The sequence below is a fragment of the Mustelus asterias genome, chromosome 12, assembly GCF_964213995.1.
Source record: "Mustelus asterias chromosome 12, sMusAst1.hap1.1, whole genome shotgun sequence".
Classification (NCBI taxonomy): Eukaryota; Metazoa; Chordata; class Chondrichthyes; order Carcharhiniformes; family Triakidae; genus Mustelus; species Mustelus asterias.
In genome coordinates this window covers 44,306,630-44,327,348 of record NC_135812.1, presented here as the reverse complement: position 1 = coordinate 44,327,348, position 20,719 = coordinate 44,306,630, and the positions used below count along the sequence as shown (strand labels likewise).

Here is a 20,719-nt window from a genome sequence, read left to right as displayed (position 1 = left end):
CTCAACCCGTCAGGCTCAGAGGAGTCATGAATTGCTCTTTGGGAACCTTTAGAAAGGTAATCTCAAAAAGTCTTACCCATACATCCAGCCATGCCCCATGGGGTTGTGGTGATATAAACAGGGCCTAGTTTTAAGGCTGATAAAATTGGATATCCTAAATTAAAGAATTGGGCACATTGAAATCAAACACAGTCACACCTCAGGCAGGCCAATTGTACAATACACAAATGTGTCTGGGCCTGACCCATCAAGCACCCATCCAAGGTCGTTACACTCTACTTAAGACTTAGCAGGAGATCATGGCACCTCATTGAAATGCATCGGTCTATTGTTAGAAGCCCAGATCGGGCCAGACTTTCTGTCACCAAGAGATCCTGTAGAAACCTTATCTGATAACAAGTTCAACAACATGGAGATGGACACCTGGGGGGCGGACCCTGGTGTCCTGTCAGGCAGACATCAAGAAACCCACTGGGTATTGGAACCCCCTCCTGGGACCTCATTGGCCTGAAGCCAGAGAAGTTTCTGGAAAGGCAAGCAGGCTGGGGAGAAAGTGACACCCTCAGAGGCACACAGGAGCGAAGACTCGACGAGGGAGGCAGTTGTGACCATTCGGAAGACTGACCAGAGAAGGAAGAAGCTGCCATCAAGACTCACCTTCGTGGCGGCAGACCAGAGAGACTCAGAGAATCGGGCCTGCAGTTTAACCAAGCCATCTTTACGGGTAGTATACTTGAATCTGGGGTATCCTCTTGTTTTATGTGGGTAATTTAAGGGTTAATAGTGTTATTATTAATAAACTTGTTGAACCTTTACTTGTGTTTGTCCTTTGTCCACCTTGCAAATAAGGGCACCGGGGTAAAACCTTAGAGTAAGTAAACTGGTTGAAAGTATCTGAGAATTAACAGGTACAACAGTGGCACCCCAGATGGGACTTTGATAAGAAGTAATATGTTGCTCCGAAGTCGAACCTTCAACCCGGTATTCTCCAACACTCCGTCTGAGCCTGAATTAAGAGGGCAGATGCCCCACGTGACGGCCAGTCTTAAGTGAGTGAAGGACTAATACAGATTCAACCAGTAAATTGGGCCATAAACCCGGTGTCTGTAACACAAGGTGGACAAACTGTGTAGTTAGAACTAGAACAGTCTAGGTAATTTGGGTAAAATCTACGGGAGGGAATTTAGTGAAAACCGGACCCCTACCCCAATCCCTTACCTATACTCAAGTGACGAATCCTAAAAGGAAATAATCATGGCCAGTCATGCTGCATGGGAGGACATCTGGGATTGGGGTTCAAATGTCCAAATCCACCCATGGGTCCGCATTCTGTCACAACTGGCCGTAATAGGAATCCTACTTATGATAGTGTACATAACCATCCTCACATTTAAGTGCGCCCGATCGAAGACCGCGCGCATACAACAATTGGAAGCGGAGGTAAACACACGAGAGGAAAGGAACCAGATTAACATGATACACATGAGCCAATTCCAGGCTCAATGTGATAAAGCCTGCCAAAAGGCACGGTGTGCTGTCCGTGAGAGAGAGGCTGCACTGCAACAGGTAGAGGAAGTTAAACGTAAATGCAGCGACCTACAGGCTGCAGTAAAAGTTTTGCACCAAGCAGGAAAAGTAAATACAGCCCGCGCAACAGACCACTCCAAATGCCTGCGCGAGATTGAAGATTTAAAAGCACAACTAGCTATAAAAAGAGGGGTAATGTGTGCATACACGACTGAAACAGGGGATAGTGACCCAGCGGTAGAGTGGGGGGATTTAGAAGAGGATGCCTGCCATTATGCAACAGCTAGCGTCACTGCCGACAGGGGACCCCCACCTCCCTTCCCGGTAGTGGAACCAACGGCACCACCTAATCTGGCCCCCATCTGGGGAAACTCAGTCTCAGCTCCTAGTCCTTTTACCATCCCAAAAAGCCCAGTCACTAATCCGGTTCCTGTACCGATGAATCCGGTCACCACCCAACGACAGGACGGACAGAACCACAATGTGACTTATGTAACTCCATACACCATGACACAGCTTACTGACATAGCTAAAGTGATTGGAGTATTTGAACCCTCCAGGGATCCACATGCTCTCTTTGACCAGGTTACCCAATATCGTGTTTTAAAAGGCCTAGACAAGGCAGAAGAGGTTAAACTTATTTTGTTATGTTTAAGTCCTGCCATCCGTTCCGTCCTACCCGAACCCCAGAACGTGGCCGGGGGAACCCTACCAGAAATGAAGGTGGCCGTTCTGGCCGCCATAGGCTACAATAGGAATGCCCCGGTACAAGGCTTAAACAACTGCCAACAAAAGAGAGGGGAGCACCCGACAGCCTATGCTGGCCGACTATGGAACCAATTTGTTGCGGTTTTTAGCCAATTAAATCGAGTCCAATTAAATGCACACCACCGGCCCACATGGATCCAGACCCTGATAGCACATGCCACCGAGGGGAGTTGGAAAGCTTGTGAGAATTTTGATCCCGATGATAATACACACACACAAGCCTGGGCCATCCGCAAAATGACTCGTGTGTGGGAACGGGAAGTCAGACAAACAGACACCCCCAAGCCCACAAAACACGGATTGATGAACCCAATCCACACAGACCTGGCCCCGGTTTGGTGTAACAAAGGGGGAGGTGGAAACAGGGGACTGGGAAACTCACCCCCATATACCGGTGCCAATCATCGATACAGAAAACCGCAGCCCCGCGCAGAACCCCAATATATCCACAACCCCAGGTACAGGGAACAAGACAAAGCCACTTCCAGATATCCACCCCCACAAGCGCAGTGTTATAACTGTGGCCAGATCAACCATTTTGCCTGGGACTGTAGGGCACCACCAAATTTCAGGGGACCAGCAAACCCCGCACACCCATACACTATTGCTGATTACCGACACAGGGAACCACAAGGCCGCACAAGACATAGGCCCGACACCAAGAACGATATAGAGCTGAGCCCAGAGGCCCACGTCCACAAGCACAGTGTTATACCTGCGGGCAACCCAACCATTTCGCCCGGAACTGTAGGGCACCACCCAACTACCCCACACGACCATCTCAGCGGTTCCCCGATGATGGACCCCGACCCATGCCCCTTGAAGGACCAACCCGACAAGCAGCTATAACCCCCACATTCCTGGCAGACAACTTAACCTACGGCGGGGATTCCTGGCAGACGACTTAACCTACGGCGGGGAGCCCCATGAATGCCAGGTTCTGGCAAAAAAAGACCCCAAGGGGCCATTTTTGCCAAAACAAAAGGGGGGAGGAGCCAGGGGAATCAGCCAAACCCTGGCCCAGGGGACCCTGACGGAAAGGATGGGGAACCCGCAAACCTTACCACCTATGGCGCCCCTGGTACCGGGACTCCCAGAACTGTTTGACCCGGCGCTCACTACCAGAGGTGGTAATGCAGTGGGTACCTGGCAGCCAAAGCCCGCCCATATAGGTTCCCTCCACTAAGAAAGAATCAGGACATCACAGTCCAAATTGTAAATAGCTTTATCCGTCCACTCCACGCATCACCCAATTGAAAAGGGTTTCTTATCTGCCCACATTATACTGTGTCATAATCTTCCGACACACCACAGTTTGGTTGTGGGATGAAGAATCTATTGTTATACTGTGCCATAGTCCTCCAACAACAAGGACACGTGCCATATACCCAACATTTTATTTTCACGCTCTGCAAAGTCCTTACCCCACTACCCTTCGTATGACACGATTGGGCCTTTATTATTCCTTTACTTATTTCTTTGGTTTTATTTTATAAAAAAGAGGAGTCATATGACATTCTAGTAAAGAAAAGGAAAAGAGAATCAGATATTAATAAGAATTTAACAGGTGCTACCTTGATCTTCCCCAGAATGAACTACATACTTCCCTGTTATCTGGGACTCCTCGTCTCAGACCGAACCACAGACACCACACCAACCAAAGACCAGAAGATCAGCCTACGATACCCTGGATATATGTGGTTCACCCCACGCCCGATGGAAGTACACTCGTCAGAGGTCAACCTTTTGGCATCCCTTAGAAACTTTCTGGAAGGGGACTACAGAACAATATCTAAAGAACGTAAACTTGCAGAATAAAAGACTTGATTTAGATGCAGCAAAAGCAAGACTGAAGAAGGCAAAGGTCTCAGAGGCCCGTTCAGCAACAGAACAGGAAATGCGAATTACACAAAGTGAATTTGATCGCCAGGCAGAGATCACAAGACTTTTGCTTGAAAGAATTAGCAGTACACATGCTCATCACCTTCGTTGCCTGCACGACTATGTTGATGCCCAGTTGACCTACTACGCTCAGTGTTACCAGTATATGGTTGATTTACAGAAGCAACTTGGAAGTTTTCCAACCACGTTTTCTTCCAACAACAATCAGACTGCTCCGGCTTCCCTATCGTTCTAAGGAATTTCGGCAAGGGCCATCCGACATCGGGAGAGGCTCTACAATCAAGAGCCTTGATACTCTCCCATCTTGGTCACTTGTCATTTTGTACTGTTTATTGCTTTGTTTTGTATATACCCAATTGATGTAATTTTTCTTGTTTTTACAAATTATTTTACTTCATTCTGTACTGTTTATTGCTTTGTTTTGTATATACCCGATTGCTTATTGGTTTTTAAATTATTTTACTTCATTTAAATTTGTTAGTACTATTGTGGGTTAGGGATGATACTGTCAACTCCAGATTCAGGGTACTTGCTTGTTGAGATAGTTTGGTGAGAATTGTGTGATCCAGTTCGCTGATGCTCATTGGATCAAGAGGAGGGAATGTGATTATATAAACGGCCTAGTTTTAAGGGAGATAAAATTGGATATCCTAAATTAAAGAATTGGGCACATTGAAATCAAACACAGTCAAACCTCAGGCAGGCCAATTGTACAATACACAAATGTGTCTGGGCCTGACCCATCAACCACACATCCAAGGTCGTTACACTCTACTTGAGACTTAGCAGGAGATCATGGCACCTCATTGAAATGCATCGGTCTATTGTTAGAAGCCCAGATCGGGCCAGACTTTCTGTCACCAAGAGTTCCTGTAGATACCTTATCTGATAACAAGTTCAACAACATGGAGATGGACACCTGGGGGGCGGACCCTGGTGTCCTGTCAGGCAGACATCAAGAAACCCACTGGGTATTGGAACCCCCTCTTGGGACCTCATTGGCCGGAAGCCAGAGAAGTTTCTGGAAAGGCAAGCAGGCTGGGGAGAAAGGGACACACTCAGAGGCACACGGCAGCGAAGACTCGACGAGGGAGGCAGTTGTGACCATTCAGAAGACTGACCAGAGAAGGAAGAAGCTGCCATCGAGACTCACCTTCGTGACGACAGACCAGAGGGACTCAGAGAATCAGGCCTGCAGTTTAACCAAGCCATCTTTACGGGTAGTATACTTGAATCTGGGGTATCCTCTTGTTTGATGTGGGTAATTTAAGGGTTAATAGTGTTATTATTAATAAACTTGTTGAACCTTTACTTGTGTTTGTCCTTTGTCCACCTTGCAAATAAGGGCACCGGGGTAAAACCTTAGAGTAAGTAAACTGGTTGAAAGTATCTGAGAATTAACAGGTACAACAGGGTGGCACGGTGGCTCAGTGGTTGGCACTGTTGCCTCACAGCGCCAGGGACCCAGGTTCAATTCCGGCCTCTAGTCACTGTCTGTGCGGAGTTTGCATGTTCTCCCCGTGTCTGTATGGGTTTCCTCCGGGTGCTCCGGTTTCCTCCCACAGTCCAAAGATGTGCGGGTTAGGTTGATTGGCCATGCTAAATTGCCCCTTAGTGACAGGGGATTAGCAGGGTAAATATGGGGGGTTACGGGGATAGGGCCTGGGTGGGATTGTGGACGGTGCAGACCCGATGGGCCAAATGGCCTCCTCCTGCACTGTAGGGATTCAGTGTTCAGGCCCAAATAGCAGAGAGCCAATGTGGCCCTTCTAACCAGCTTGCCGCAACACTCACCTGTCCTTGGCTACGTTCTGCTTCCAGGGTCAGTGGGCTTGACTCCATCTCACACCCGCCTTCTGGGAGCAAAAACTGTGCGATTCAGGACAGTCTGCCAAGTGGAGAAATTTCTTGACTTGAGCTATCTACCCCGATAATGAGAATCCAGCTGTCAGCATCTTTCAACACAGTGAGATTCACATGCAGCCGCAGTGTGACAACAGAAAAAACTGTCAGTCCATAACCAAGTCATTTTCAAACATCCTCACAGTGGTAATGTAGGAAATTCAGTGGCCGCTTTGTGAATAACAATGACCCACAAACAATGTGACAACAGCCGTGGGGGTACGGTGGCGCAGTGGTTAGCACTGCTGCCTCAGAGTGCCAGGGACCCGGGTTCAATTCCGGCCTCGGGTGACTGTGCAGAATCTGCACATTCTCCTCGTGTCTGCGTGGGTTTCTTCCGGGTGCTCTGGTTTCCTCCCATCGTCCAAAGATGTGTGGGTTGGTTGATTGGCCATGCTAAATTGATCCTTCAGTCGGGTAAATACGTGGGGTTACAGGGATAGGACCTGGGTGGGATTGTTGTCGGTGTCGGCTTGATGGACCGAATGCCTCCTTCTGCACTGTAGCGATTCTATGTTTCATGACCTATGTTTTGTTAGTGATGTTGATTGAGAGTTAAGTATTGGCCAGGACAGGAGGGAGAGCAACTCTGTTCTCCTTCACAATAGTGCCAAGAATCCTTAGTGTCCACCTTAGAGGGTAGTGTTTAATGTCCCCACTGCAACTGAACCCTGATAGGGGGGAACAACATGTTTAGCAGTAGCCCACGGCTCCAAAAAACTTAAATTCCTATTCTGACTTATCACATTGCTCAGAAATATTTGAAAGCTGCCATGCTTCCCATAGTAAGGAGTCGCACAAAACCAGGTTAAAGTCCAACAGGTTTATTTGGAATCAGGAGCTTTCGGAGCGCTGCTCCGTCATCAGGTGAGTCCTGAGATTTCTTACGGTGCCCACCCCAGTCCAACGCCGGCATCTCTACATCATGCTTCCCATAAGTTACTATGAAACACACATAGACACAAAGACATCAACTATCCTTCCAAATAGCAACATCCTGCAAACAGTATGATACTGCCACAGAACAAAAAGGATAATGCAGTCGTCAGAGGGATGGAGGGATTGGGTTGGGAGGAGTGATTAAGGGGGAAGAGAAGGTTCCAATGTAATTTAGTTGTTACCTTTAGGATTCCAAAGGAGCCAGACAGTGGTGATCAAGGCAAGCTTGTCCAAAACCAGGACATGTGACCCACACATGAAGTTTTGGGGTGGAGATAAATTCAATATTTCAATGAATGAATAGTCACTCTATGGAACCCAGTCCCAAAGGGCAATGGCAGAAGCAGATAGCGTTGACTTATTCAAGTACAAATAAGACCGACTTCTTTCTGAAGTTATCATTACGCAATAGTTTATATAAGTGATTTGAGACATGACAGGTTGTAAGCACTGAACATTGTATCTGGGGGAGGGGTGGGGAACCCCAAAAATGCAATGGTGAATACCTGCATGCCACCCCTCCATCCCACCAGACGTCCCCGGGTAAGGATTGCCTGGCAAGCGCAAAGTTCTGATGGGCAATTGTCCTGCACCCGGGAACCATTCAGAAATGTGATTGAAATTGTAAACTTTGGATGGTTACAACTGTGTCACATCAATAGTTACCGAGACTTAAAACCACTTCTAGCTTCTGAGTTACTATCATACAGACCCACACCACCCTTCCAGGAACTCCTTCCACCCCAGCCCAAAACCCACCCCAGCTACATCATGTGACTACCATGGCGAACTAGCTGGACCGGTCATTTTTCCATCCGGCAGTTCCCATCTTCCCAGGACTTATTTGACTGAGAACCAGTTTCTGGTGCAGAGGCAGGGAGGTGGCACAGGGCAATGGGAGAAACTCCATGGTCAAATCATGCTGTGAGAATCTTTTATTTCCCAATCAGGGCCTTGAATTGAAGTCTCAGCTAAATGGATGAGATGGCCGTTATCTGAAAGCTGGTTCAAGTGGTGTAAATTAGTGTAGCAGGAAGCCAACTAGCTAGTGACTCCGAGGGTCAATAAAAGGACAGGCACACCATCAGTAAAGGTTGCATGAGGAAACAGGCAAATATGCCAGAGAGACCGGGACCAGACGAGTGGCAAATTAGATTCACATGGTAATTTGATGCTTGGGGGACAAGAGGTGTGATACACATAAAGCTAATTAATCATCGAATCCCTACACTGCAGAAAGAGGCCATTCGGCCCTGCACCGACAACAATCCCATTCAGTCCTGATCCCCATAACTCCATGTATTTACCCTGCTAGTCACCCTGACACTAAGGGACGATTTATCATGGCCAATCCACCTAACTTGCACATTTTTGGACTGTGGGAGGAATCCGGAGCACACGGAGGAAATCCACGCAGACACGGGGAGAACGTGCAAACTCCACACACACAGTCACCCAAGACTGGAATTGAACCGGGTCCCTAGCACTGTGAGGCAGCAGTGCTAACCAAAGAACACCTCGTCTGCCTGCACAACTTTCTCACAACTTCTAAGCTTACTGTCAGGGAATTGAACCCCTGTCTCCTGTATGACAGCTGTGGATACTAACCACTGTACTAATGGGGAACTCAAAGTCTAAGTGAGTAATTAAATCAAGTTAACTAAATAACATAAGGACCAATAGTAGGATAGGTGTTGTGTTGCAGCTGCGAACTGTGGGAGCTTTTGGACTCTAAGGCAATCCATGACAACACATCTGCGGAAAGTATGAGAGCTCGAGGAATCCCTATTCAGGAATATTGATCTGGAAGCTGAACTGCAGACACTGTGCAACTTAAAAGAGGGAGGATATATATTTGGATACTTTGTTCCAGAAGTTGGTCACGCCTCTTTGAATTAGGCCGTCTGTTTTGGTCGGCAGTGAGAGGCAGGAGGATGTGACCGAGAGTAAGGCAGTTACAGGCACTGAACAGACAGTAGTGGAGGAGCCTCAAACTTTGCAATCATCAATAGGTGTGAGGTGTGGACAGAAATGAGGTCTGAAAGGTGCATGAGTAGCCTGACCATGGCGCCATGGTACAGGAAGCCATTCAAGCAGGGGGAGCAAACAGGAATGTAAGAGACAATACGGTGAGGGGGATTGACAATGTTCTCTGTAAAGAGATAGTGTCCAGACAGCTATGTTGCCTGCCAGCATCAGGGCTGGAGTGGAATTTGCAGTGGGAGGGGGAGGATCCATTTGTCGTGGTCCATGAAGGTACCAATGACATTGACAGGACGAGGAAAGAGATTTGGCAGAGTCAGTATAAGAAGCTAGGCACCAAATTAAGAAGCGGAACCTCAAAGGTAATAGTTAGACTATTATTGGCACAGTGGTTAGCACTGCTGCCTCACAGCGCCAGGGATCCAGGTTCAATTCTAGCCTTGGGTCACTGTCTGTGCGGAGTTTGCACATTCTCCCCATGTCTGTGTGGGTTTCCTCCGGGTACTCCGGTTTCCTCCCACACTCCAAAGTTGTGCAGGTTAGGTGGATTGGCCATGCTAAATTCCCCTTTAGTGTCCCAATCCATGTAGATTAGCGGGGTAAATGCATGGGTTTACAGCGATAGGTCAGGGAGTGGCCTGGGTAAGATGTTCTGTTGGAGAGTCAGTGCAGGCTCAACGGCCTCCTTCTGCATTGGGGGGATTTTATGATTACCTGATCATGTGCAAATTGGCACAGGACAAATCAGATTTGAGAGATGAATGCATGGCTCAAAGACTGGTGCTGGAGAAGTCGGTTCCGGTTCGTGGGACACTGCCACAAATCTGGGCAAAGTGAAGGGCTGGTCTACACCGGAACCATGTTGGGACCAGTGTTCTTGCGAATCGCACAACTTGTCAAGTAGAGGGGGCTTTAAACTAAACAAGGAGGGGGGGGGGGCGGTGAGGGATTAAGCTTGAATGGATGTAGCAAATCAAGGGGTAGATTCAAGGCAGGAGAGTAACATGGGAAATCAGGGTCATAGAATGGCAGGAAGGGACAGAGAGAAAAAAATGAGGAATACACCAACAGTCAAAACTAGGTGTTATATAGATGACAAGAAGACAAAACTAAAGGCTTTGTATCTAAATGTGTGTAGCACTTGTGGCAAAGTGAATGAGTTGATAACTCAAATCTGATAGCCATTACGGAGACATGGCTGCAGGATGATGAGGATTGGTTCCTGAATACTGAGAGGTAGACGACATTGAAGAGGATTAGGAAGCTAGGTTAAAGTGGAGGGGTAGTATTGTTAATCAATTGGTGCAATAGTTAGAGATGTCCTGGCTTCAGGAGATCAGTATATGGAATAGGCTTGGGTGAAGATGAGGACTAAGTGGGGCAAGAAGTCACTCGTGGAAGTGGTCTACAGGTTTCCTAACAATAAACACAATGTTGGACAAAGTATAAAAGGAGAAATATTGGGTGCTTGTATTAAAGGGGTGGCACGGGTGATTTGAATCTACATAGTAACTGAAAAGCCAGATTGGCAGGGATCATCAGTATGAGATAGTTTTTTAGAACAGCACATTCTGGAACTAACAAGAGAGCAGGTTTTATTAGACTGAGTGTGATGTAATGTGACCGGATTAATTAATGACTTCAGGGTGAAGTCGCACATCAGAAGCGAGTGTACAAATTAAAGCAAATGGGATTGGGGTAATATACTGGCATGGATTGAGAATTGGTTAGCAGACAGGAAACATAGAGTACGAATAAATGGGTCTTTTTCAAAGTGGCAGACAGTGACTTGTGACGTCCCACAGGGGTCAATGCATGGGTCCCAGTTATTCACAACATACGTCAATGATTTGGATGTGGAAACCAAATTTAATATTTCCAAATTTGCTGATGACACAAAGCTTGGTGGGAGTGTGAGTGGTGAGGAGGAAGTGAAGAGGCTTCAGTGTGATTTAGACAAGTTGAGTGAATGGGCAAATACATGGCACACGCTGTATAACTTGGATAAATGTGAAGCTACCCACTTCTATAGAAAAGCAGAATGGCAGAGAATTATTTAAATGGTGATAGACATTGGAAATGCTGATGTACAAAGGGACCTGGGTGTCCTTGTACACCAGCCACTGAAAGCTAGCATGCAGGTACAGCAAGCAGTTAGGAAGGCAAATGGTACAGACAATGATATAATGGTCTCACTGCAGCTGTGCAAGGCCTTGGTGAGATCACACCTGGAGTACTGTGTACAGTTTTGATCTCCTCACCCAAGGAAGGATGTACTTGCAGCAAAAGTTCACCAAACTGATTCCTGCCGCAGCAGTATTGTCATATGAGGAGAGATTAGATTGACTGGGCTTGTATTTATTGCAATTTAGAAGCATGAGGGGGGATTTAATTGCAACATATAACATTCTGGCCGGGCTGGACAGACTGGATGCAGGGATGTTGTTTCCTCTGGCTAGAGGGTCTAGAACAAGGGGTCACAGTCTCAGAATATTGGGGCAGGCCATTTAGGACTGAGATGAGGAGAAACTTCTTCATTCAGATGTTGGTGAACCTGTGGAATTCTCTACCACGGAAGGCTGTGAAGGCCAAATCACTGAATATATTTAAGGAGGAAACAGATGGATTTCTAAACATGAAAGGCTTCAAATGGTACGGGGAGAGCACAAGCGTATGGAGATAGAGGATCAGCCATAAGGAATGGTGCAGCAAGCTCAAAGGGCCGCATGGTCTACTCCTGCTCCTAGTTTCTATGTTTCTATATTTCTGACTATAAAGAAAAATTCTAAAGGGAGGGCCATTCATCTGTGGTTAACTGGAGAAGTTAAGGAAAGCATCAAATTTGCATATAACTGTACAAAGTTAAGTGGCAGGTCAGATGATTGGTCAGAATATAAAGAATGGCAGAGAGTGGGTAAAAGGTTAATCAGGAGGAAGAAATTAGAGTATGAGAGGAAGATGGCTAGAAACAGACGGCAACAGATTCTACAGGTATTTAAAAAAGAAAAGAGGGAGTAAAGTGAATGTTGGCCCTTTAGAAGACGACAATGCGGAATTGTCAAGTATTTGCTTAGCTGTAACAGTAATAAGAATTTTAAAAGACCTGAAAGGTAGAAATCTACCTAACAACCGTAACAGCAGCATTTCCAGAGGCAGACAAGTCTCTAAAACTGATCAGGCATCCCAAAGGCATGAGAGCATCTAAAGATGACCAGGTATGAATTGTTCTAGGAATAGAAACAGATTACTTAGGTGACTGCTATAGAAATGTTAAGTTCCCAAATGGAAACAGTTTACCTAAATGACTGGGTGATTCAGGGCTATAGAAATGCTAAGTTCTACAAAAGGAAAGAATGCAAGATATGTAGACAGCCAACTCTCCAGTTCGAAATAACCAAAGTATAACTGTTACCCCCCTCAGAAACAGAGAAGGCAGCCCACACCTCACATCCAGAAGCCAGTCCACAATTCGCCACCAGGAGGCTAGGACTCATTTCACAGACAAAAGGAGTCCTGTAACATCTTTTATTTCTTAGAGATGCCCTTGTGTTGCATCTAAGTCTCGCCAAGACATTGCAAGAGATCTTCGTAAATGCAGATCACATATGTTCGTTGAACTTTTGCTTCTTTTGGACGTTCATATGTCTCTGACAATGCAGACTCAGTATTGTAGATAGCCCAACTAGTTTGTTGCCTGTTGTCTACCACTGCAGCTCTCTGACCTCGAGGCCAAGGACAAGCTGGTATCATGGTGGTGCCAACTCTTGAAAAAGATAGCTGCAGATTCAACAGCATCGTTCATATTGTGCTGCTGTCAACGGAGGGGAATTTAATCAGATCTTAGTTGGGTCCTTTTGCAGAAGTGTTGCAAAATTATCTTATCTCCTAAAGTCATGGCTGTGTTTGGGCAGTCTGACTCCAGTTCCCAAAAGTAGGGGACAGAAGATTGCATCTAATTGGAAAGGTCAAGACAAAGAGTGGAAGATGGTGGCCAATGTGGGATCTAGATAAATGTCACACTGAACCAACAGAATAGCTGGTATTTCACGCTCTGTCTAACTCCAGTTTACCGAATTTAACTTAAATTTTAGTAATGATTGTGCAGAATCCGGACATCACGTACCACCGGATGGTTCAGGAGGTGAGGGAAAAGCAGAGGAGACCAAGTAATCAGTTAAAATATACTTTTATAAAAAAAAACAGGAAGTAAGATTGAATGTACTCACTCTGATACATGGAAAACGAGATAAACTGGTTTCGAAATATCTGGTACATCTTCGAATCCGGCCTAAAAATGAGATGTGAATCTGTAATGAGTGCATTGACGCTAACAAAGCACTCAGCGTGCCTGGATTTCTATCAGAAACCTGCTTCCGATCAACAAACCTCATTCTGTTTTCTGTGAATTAAACAAGTTTAAGTAAAAGGTCAATGAATAAATGCTGAGTTATCGCAGGCCATCAAGTTCCACACCCCGCATAGTGTAGCAGATGTTAAAGCAACTGCATCCAGAATCCACTCCATCTCCCAAAGCCTCTACCCTTCCAAAAGCTGTTTGTCTCCAGAGCGAGAGTACTCCAGGGCCAGTGCCATCCACAGTGCAAAGGGAAAAGAAGAGAGAGTGAAAGAGTTAGAAACTGAGAGAGAAAGAATTAGAGAGGGGGACAGAGGGAAAAACAGAAAGCAAGAGAGAGAGACAGATAGATAATGAGGTAGAAGATAGAATGAAATAGTTTTTATTTAGCACTATTCACTGCTCGTTTGTAAAATGGTAGCTGATAAAAGTACAAATTATGGCAAATATGTAACAAATTATCATTCAAGGTTAGAGGACATGTAGAATCCGGTCTCCTGTGGATTACTGTACTCACAGTAAGAAGTCTCACAACACCAGTTAAAGTCCAAAAGGTTTATTTGGTAGCAAAAGCCACGAGCTAAAAAAAAGCTAGTGGCTTTTGCTACCAAATAAACCTGTTGGACTTTAACCTGGTGTTGTGAGACTTCTTACTGTGTTTACCCCAGTCCAACGCCGGCATCTCCACATCATGATTACTGTACTCACCAGGTCAGCATGACTCCTGACAGGAAGGCCGAAACATAATGATGCATTACCCACCAGCCTTTAATCCTGAGGAAAGATAACCAATGTTGGACAAAGTGAAATATTATCAACATTTTAAGACTGCATGAAAGCAGGGTAATAAACTGCCCCACATATGCTAAGCTGTTCAGAACCAGAGATTGCAACTTTCACATTACAACTGTGCTGAACTTACAAAAAAGGGCAGAAGCCGAGCTGATAGACTTGCGATTCAAGGCCAAGTCGGGGTGGCACGGTGGCACAGTGGTTAGCACTGCTGCCTCACAGCACCAGGGAGCTGGGTTCAATTCCAGCCTTGGGTCACTGTCTGTGTGGAGTTTGCACTTTCTCCCCGTGTCTGCGTGGGTTTCCTCTGGGTGCTCTGATTTCTTCCCACAGTCTGAAAGACATGTTGGTTAGGTGCACTGGACATGCTAAATTCTATTTCAGTGCCGGAGTGTGGCGACTAGGGGATTTTCACAGTAACTTCATTGCAGTGCAGCGGGGTTCGTGGGGTAAGAAAGGAAACGGCCTGGGTTACTGTAATATATTATCATTGGCTGCCTGATGAGTTTAGAAGCAGTCCTACAGAAGGCATTTGGAGGCCAGATAAGCTAGATAGTGACCCCTGCTGGGAAGTGTGTGTGTTCACATGCCAGTTGAATATAGCATTCATTGGACTGCGTTATGATGCCTCCTCAATCAAGTTGCTAATACTGTCGAGAGTCTCAGGGAGAGACAAGCAACATGGGCAAAGTACAGTCTACTATCATAGATTCAGAGAGCGGATTGGAGATTTTAAAAAGCTTATTATTCTCTTTACTTGGGTAGTTCTGTTTTGTATACAGCAGCAGGCAGTGATTCTGGATTTGCGAGCGCGCAGTGTGTGGGAGAATAGATTTGAGATTTATCAGAGACAGTTAACAAGCAGGATTAACACAGGCCAATAATCCACGGGAACATCCAGTCTGGATCAATCTGAATTTACCTCTGTGTGGCTCCAATTTTAAATTGAAAACTCGGGGGACAAGAGGGTTTAAAAATAACTGGACGATGCCAAGGGTGTGTTTTAAATGGTAAAATCCAAGGATGGAATAAGCTTGTGGAGACTAAGGATTAAGTTTAGATTTATAAGGAAATCGAAAGGCTTATGGAATGGCGCCTTGCAAACTTTGGAAAAACAAGGCAGGAAAATTCAGAGGAGCATGGCAATGATGATGAGCTGATGTTATGATGGACGCATTGGTGTTTGGTGGTGAGAAAGGGGTCTTTTAAAGAACCCAAATTTTTTGAATGGTGTTTCTTTAAAGATTGTTCCTGGGATGTGGGCACCCCTGACAGGGCCAGCATTTGTTGCCCATCCTGTTTTCCCCATTGCCAACAGTTAAGAGTTAACCACATTAACCCCATATTTAGGGGGGGCATGGTGGCACACTGGTTAGCACTGCTGCCTCACAGCGCTAGGGACCCAGGTTCAATTCCGGCCTCCGGTCACTGTCTGTGTGGAGTTTGCATGTTCTCCCCATGTCTGCGTGGGTTTCTTCCGGGTGCTCCGGTTTCCTCCCACAGTCCAAAGATGTGCAGGTTAGGTGGATTGGCCATGCTAAATTGCCCCTTGGTGTCAGGGGTAAATATGTGGAGTTTTGTGGATAAGGTCTGTGTGGGATTGTTGTCGGTGCAGGTTTTTTTGGGCCGAATGGCCTCCTTCTGCACTGTAGGGATTCTATGATATTGTATGGGTTTGGAGACACATGTAGGCCAGACTGGATAAGTACGGAGGATTTCCTTCCCTAAAGGATATTAGTGAACCAGATGAGTTTTTAATTGATGATAATTTTACAGTGACAAGTTTTCAATTTCAGATTTTTTTTAAAAATGTAATCCAGCTGCCACGGTGGGATTTGAACACATGTCCCCCAAGAGCCTGGGCCTCTGGATTACTAGCTCAGCGAAATCACCGTTACACAACCACCTCCCACAGGAGAGAGGAGCTGCTGGGTTTACCTTGATCCATTGTTGATGAGGATGCTCTCTCGGATTGTGAGTGTACAGTAATACCACACCAAGAGGAAGTTAAACACGGAATCTACCACCCTGCACAGGAACAAAGGCCAAGGAGTTAATCTCTAACTCAAATCCATTGGAATCAGCAACAAATTAATTGTGAAAGACAGCTCATTAGGACTGTAGATTGCTATGTGAATCACAGTGACTGTGGGGGTGCACATCAGAACAGAATCTAAATCTGATTTAAACAACTGACAGAGAAAAGCTGCTATCCTATCAATTTGCACCCTATCCATTACTTGTACCATCTCCACTTCTACTGATATTCTGTCAGCATCAGCCTCCTTGGTAAACACAGATACAAAGTATTTATTAGCTATTCTAGACTTTCCTGTGCCTCTAAGCATACATTATAACGTCTTTGTCCCTATTGGTCCCACTCTGCCTCTTAGCTACCTGTTCACTATTGACATGACAGTAGAAGATGTTTTGGGTTAACTTTTACAATAGAACTGCCATTCTATTCCTATATTCTCTCTATGCCCATCTCAGGTGACTCAACCGGAGAAGTAGGCCAATCGAGGTTGTTCACTAAGATCATGACTGATCTGTCTGTGTTGAGTTCCACATTCTTTAACTTCTTTAGTAAACCACAGATGGTGGCTCCTCCCTTTAGATTTTTTCTTTACAGCAAGAATATACTTTTTCTGAGTATTCTGAAATAGCCCCTTCAATGTCTGCCACTGTTTCTCTATTGATGTATCCCCTAGCCTAGTACACCTAGTTCAGTTTTCATGCAAACATAATTGCCCTACTTAAGTTTAAGATAGTAGTTTTGGACCCACTCTTCTCCCTTTCAAACTGGATGTAAAATTCATTCATATTGTGGTCACTGCATCCTCGTGGTGCCTTTACTCTGAGATCATTATTTTATCCCGCTACATTCCACAATAACAACCTGCTCTCTGGTTGGTTCCAGAATGTGCTGCTCTAAGAAACTCTTGCAAAAGCATTCTGTGAACTTCTCATCCAGGCTACTACTGCCAATTTAATTTTTCCCATTTATATGTAGATTAAAGTCGCCCATAATTATTGCTGTTCCTTTATCTAAAACACCCAACATTTCTTCTGTATACTTTGTATACTAGGTAGCATGGTAGCACAGTGGTTAGCACTGTTGCCTCACAGTGCCAGGGACCCGGGTTCAATTCCCAGCTTGGGTCACTGTCTGTGTGGAGTTTTCACGTTCTCCCCGTGTCTGCGTGGGTTTCCTCCAGGTGCTCAGGTTTCCTCCCACAGTCTGAAAGACATGCTGGTTAGGTGCATTGACCTGAACAGGCGCTGGAGTGCAGCGACTAGGGGAATTTCACAGTAACTTCATTGCAGTGTTAATGTAAGCCTTACTTGTGACTAATAAATAAACTTTACATTATTTTATTTTCCCCTATATTGCGGTTACTGGTAGGGATCACTCCCACTAGTGACTTCTTTCTCCTACTATGCCTCATCTCCACTCAAGCCAATTCCAAATCCTGATTTCCTGAACCAAGGTCATCTCTGACTATTGTAGCAATGCCATCCATGATTAACAGTGCTACCCCTCCACCTTTACCAAGCTTCCTATTCTTCTTGAATGTTATATATCACTCAGCATTCAGATCTCTGTAATGGCTAGCAGATCATAGTTATTTATTTCAATGTGTGTTTTCATTTACTTTTTTCACATGCTCAAGTCTCTGGACTTGGAACAAGTTATCCTCTGACCATAGCTGACACTTGTGGGACTTATAACCTGTGAAACCTACAGGCCTCCGTGGAACTGTTCCAAAATTGGAGAAATGTGAAAATGGTACCCGGGGCTAGTTTTCAAAAAAAGTCAGGGTAGATTCAGAAAGAATGTTCCCCATGGTGGGGGAGTCTAGAACTAGGGGCCATAGTTTGAGGATAGAACTGAGGTGAGAAGACATTTCTTCACCCAGAGGGTGGTGAATGTATGGAATTCACTACCACAGAAAGTAGTTGAGGCCAAAACGTTGTCTGATTTCAAGAAGAAATTAGATATAGCTCTTGGGCTAAAGAGATCAAGGAATATGGGGGGGGAAGGAGGGGGATCAGGATATGGAATTCGATTATCAGCCATGATCAAACTGAATGGCGGAGCAGACTCGAACGGTCGAATGGTCTACTCCTGCTTCTAGTTTCTATGTTTCTAAGTCAAACATTCCATTGAGCACGCAATGGTACCAGACTGGCATCTGGTAGCTCAGATACAATCCCGCCTGCTCTCAGTTTAGGGATCCCTGTTGTATCCTGTGCACTGAATGGAGAATATCAGTTATCTGCTAGGACCAAATGAGATGGTGAGGGGGAGGGGAGAGGTAGTGAGAAGGGAGGCATTTTCCCAATCGCATTGTTACTTTGCATTCTTCAACCAACATCTCACCTGGAGTTTAGCAAGAATCTGCAGGTGAAGGAGATGAGGAGGAGGATGATGGTAAGATATAGCTTGAACTTCTCATACTCATCCTTGTAGGCAAACCTGCAGCAGGGAAAAAGCAGAGACGGTCACACAGGATGCAGGAAAGTTTAATTTTGATAATTATTTACAATTAGTTTGCAGCTTAGTCAAATAATTGAAGTATGTCAACCCGATATGGTTTTGTGCTGAATTCTGGGACATGAATTCATCACATGACTTGGTCTTAGCAACACAACCCAACTTGACCAGAGAAAAAATATATGGCCCTTAAGCCAGTGATGTAAGACATCACTGAACAATAACTGGTGTGGACAATCTATCTCCCTGGCAATTAAAATTATCAGCTGCATTCTCTAGAATCAAAGATCTATTTTGCAAATAAAAACATGTTAAAACATTCAGCCTTGTTTATTAATTTAGTACAGCTTAACTTCTGATGTTTAAATGAATCTTTCTTTTACAGCTGTAACCACCTTTGATTTTGTAAACTAAGAATTAAGTTCAGTAATTAGTTTTTGAAACTCTATATAAGTTGGTTGAATGCGTTGTGTTATATTTAGCAAACCAATCACTTTCAAGCATTGATTTTATATAGATTTTGCATACCTGCAACTTTGTAAATTTTGTAAAGCTATTCTGTATTTTTAATTATAGTAATCACTGACAGATATAACAAAAATGCATTATGATAAAGCAGTCCTTGCAACAAAAATTTATTGAAAAACACCAATTTTAATGTAGTTCCAGAGGACATACTGATACCTGTGGATTAATTAGACATCTAGACCAGTGAATCCATGTTCCCAAATAAAAGTATTTGTTCTTATGAGGAGAGGTTGAGTAAGTTGGGCCTGTACTCGCTGGAGTTTAGAAGAATGAGAGGTGGCCTTATTGAGACATATCAGATTCTCAGGGGGTTTGACAGAGTAGATGCTGAGAGGCTGTTTCCCCTTGTGGGAGAGTCTAGAACCAGAGAGCATAGTCTCAGAGTAAGGGGTCACCCACTTACCCAGGGATGAGGAGGAGTTTCTTTTCAGAGGGTAGTGAATCTGTGGAATTCCTTATCACAGAGGGCTGTAGAGGCTGGGTCATTAAGTATGTTCAAGGCTGAGATAGACAGATTTTTAATCAGGAAGGGAATCAAGAGTTATGGTGATAAGGTGGGAAAGTGGAGTTGAGGATTATCCCATCAGATCAGTCATGATCTCATTGAATGGCAGAGCAGCCTCGATGGGCTGAATAGCCGACCTCTGCCCCTGTGTCTTACAGTCTCACAAATAATTGACACCTTAGAGGACCAGTCATGGGGCAATAAGTGATCAATCAATAGATGACCATCACCCTGGACAAACCAATCAGAAACTGGACATGCGCCACCCAAACCAATCACAGATTGATCATGCCAATTAGGCATGAACTAATTAGAAAATAGCCTTGCCTCATTTCGGCCAATCGGAATGCAATAGCGTCATTGATCACTCTGTGGGTTGTGGCTTGGAAAAAGTTAATTAGCAGCGGTTTTCACTGAGCAGGTTGTGCAGCAAGAACCTTCTGTACACAGAGAAGCAGACGTTACGGGGAGTCAACCTGCGCCTAAGGCAGAAAGCAAGGGCTCTAGCACGCTAGGCAAGTCTCACCCTGTTATGGATAAGTATTAATCTACAACATATTAAATATTCCCTGAGTTACGTCAGCAGGCTGTCTCCCGTTGCCTAAATGGCTAAAGTCTTAAATGAACTGATGGAGGGTATTATAGAATTCTTAGTATGAGGCCCTTCATTTTAGCTTTACTATAATGAGTAGACTAGGTTAAGGTAATTATAAAGTGCCTTTAACTGTATAACCACAAATTAACCAAGTATTATAAACTTAAACTGTATTTTCAACATATATGTATTGTGCGCCTTGGCCAACTTCATTCTGAATGATGGGAAACACAGTGGTAGACAGGTCAACTTCTTTTAATACAATGTCAATGCATAGAAAGGCAGCTTCTGTGATCTGTTTTTGGATATGTGAAAACAAGTTTAATCATAGGCCTGCTATTTAAGGGAGTAAATTCATTCATGAGTAGCGAGGCTGGAGCAGTCTCTCAAGCTGATACAGGAGGTCCTGGTTCCAGCGAAAGAATG

At 44.9% G+C, this 20,719-nt stretch overlaps 1 protein-coding gene across 1 annotated transcript in view; it reads right to left on the bottom strand.

Annotated features, from left to right (window-relative positions):
- tmem120aa (transmembrane protein 120Aa) overlaps positions 1 to 20,719 on the bottom strand; it is a 42,491-nt gene that overhangs the window by 6,510 nt on the left and 15,262 nt on the right. The window contains exons 5-8 of the mRNA XM_078225134.1: positions 18,552 to 18,647; positions 16,106 to 16,195; positions 14,084 to 14,149; positions 13,248 to 13,309 (exon numbers count right to left, since the gene is read on the bottom strand). Coding sequence (XP_078081260.1) covers positions 13,248 to 13,309; positions 14,084 to 14,149; positions 16,106 to 16,195; positions 18,552 to 18,647 — 314 coding nt within the window. The remainder of the gene's footprint in view (positions 1 to 13,247; positions 13,310 to 14,083; positions 14,150 to 16,105; positions 16,196 to 18,551; positions 18,648 to 20,719) is intronic.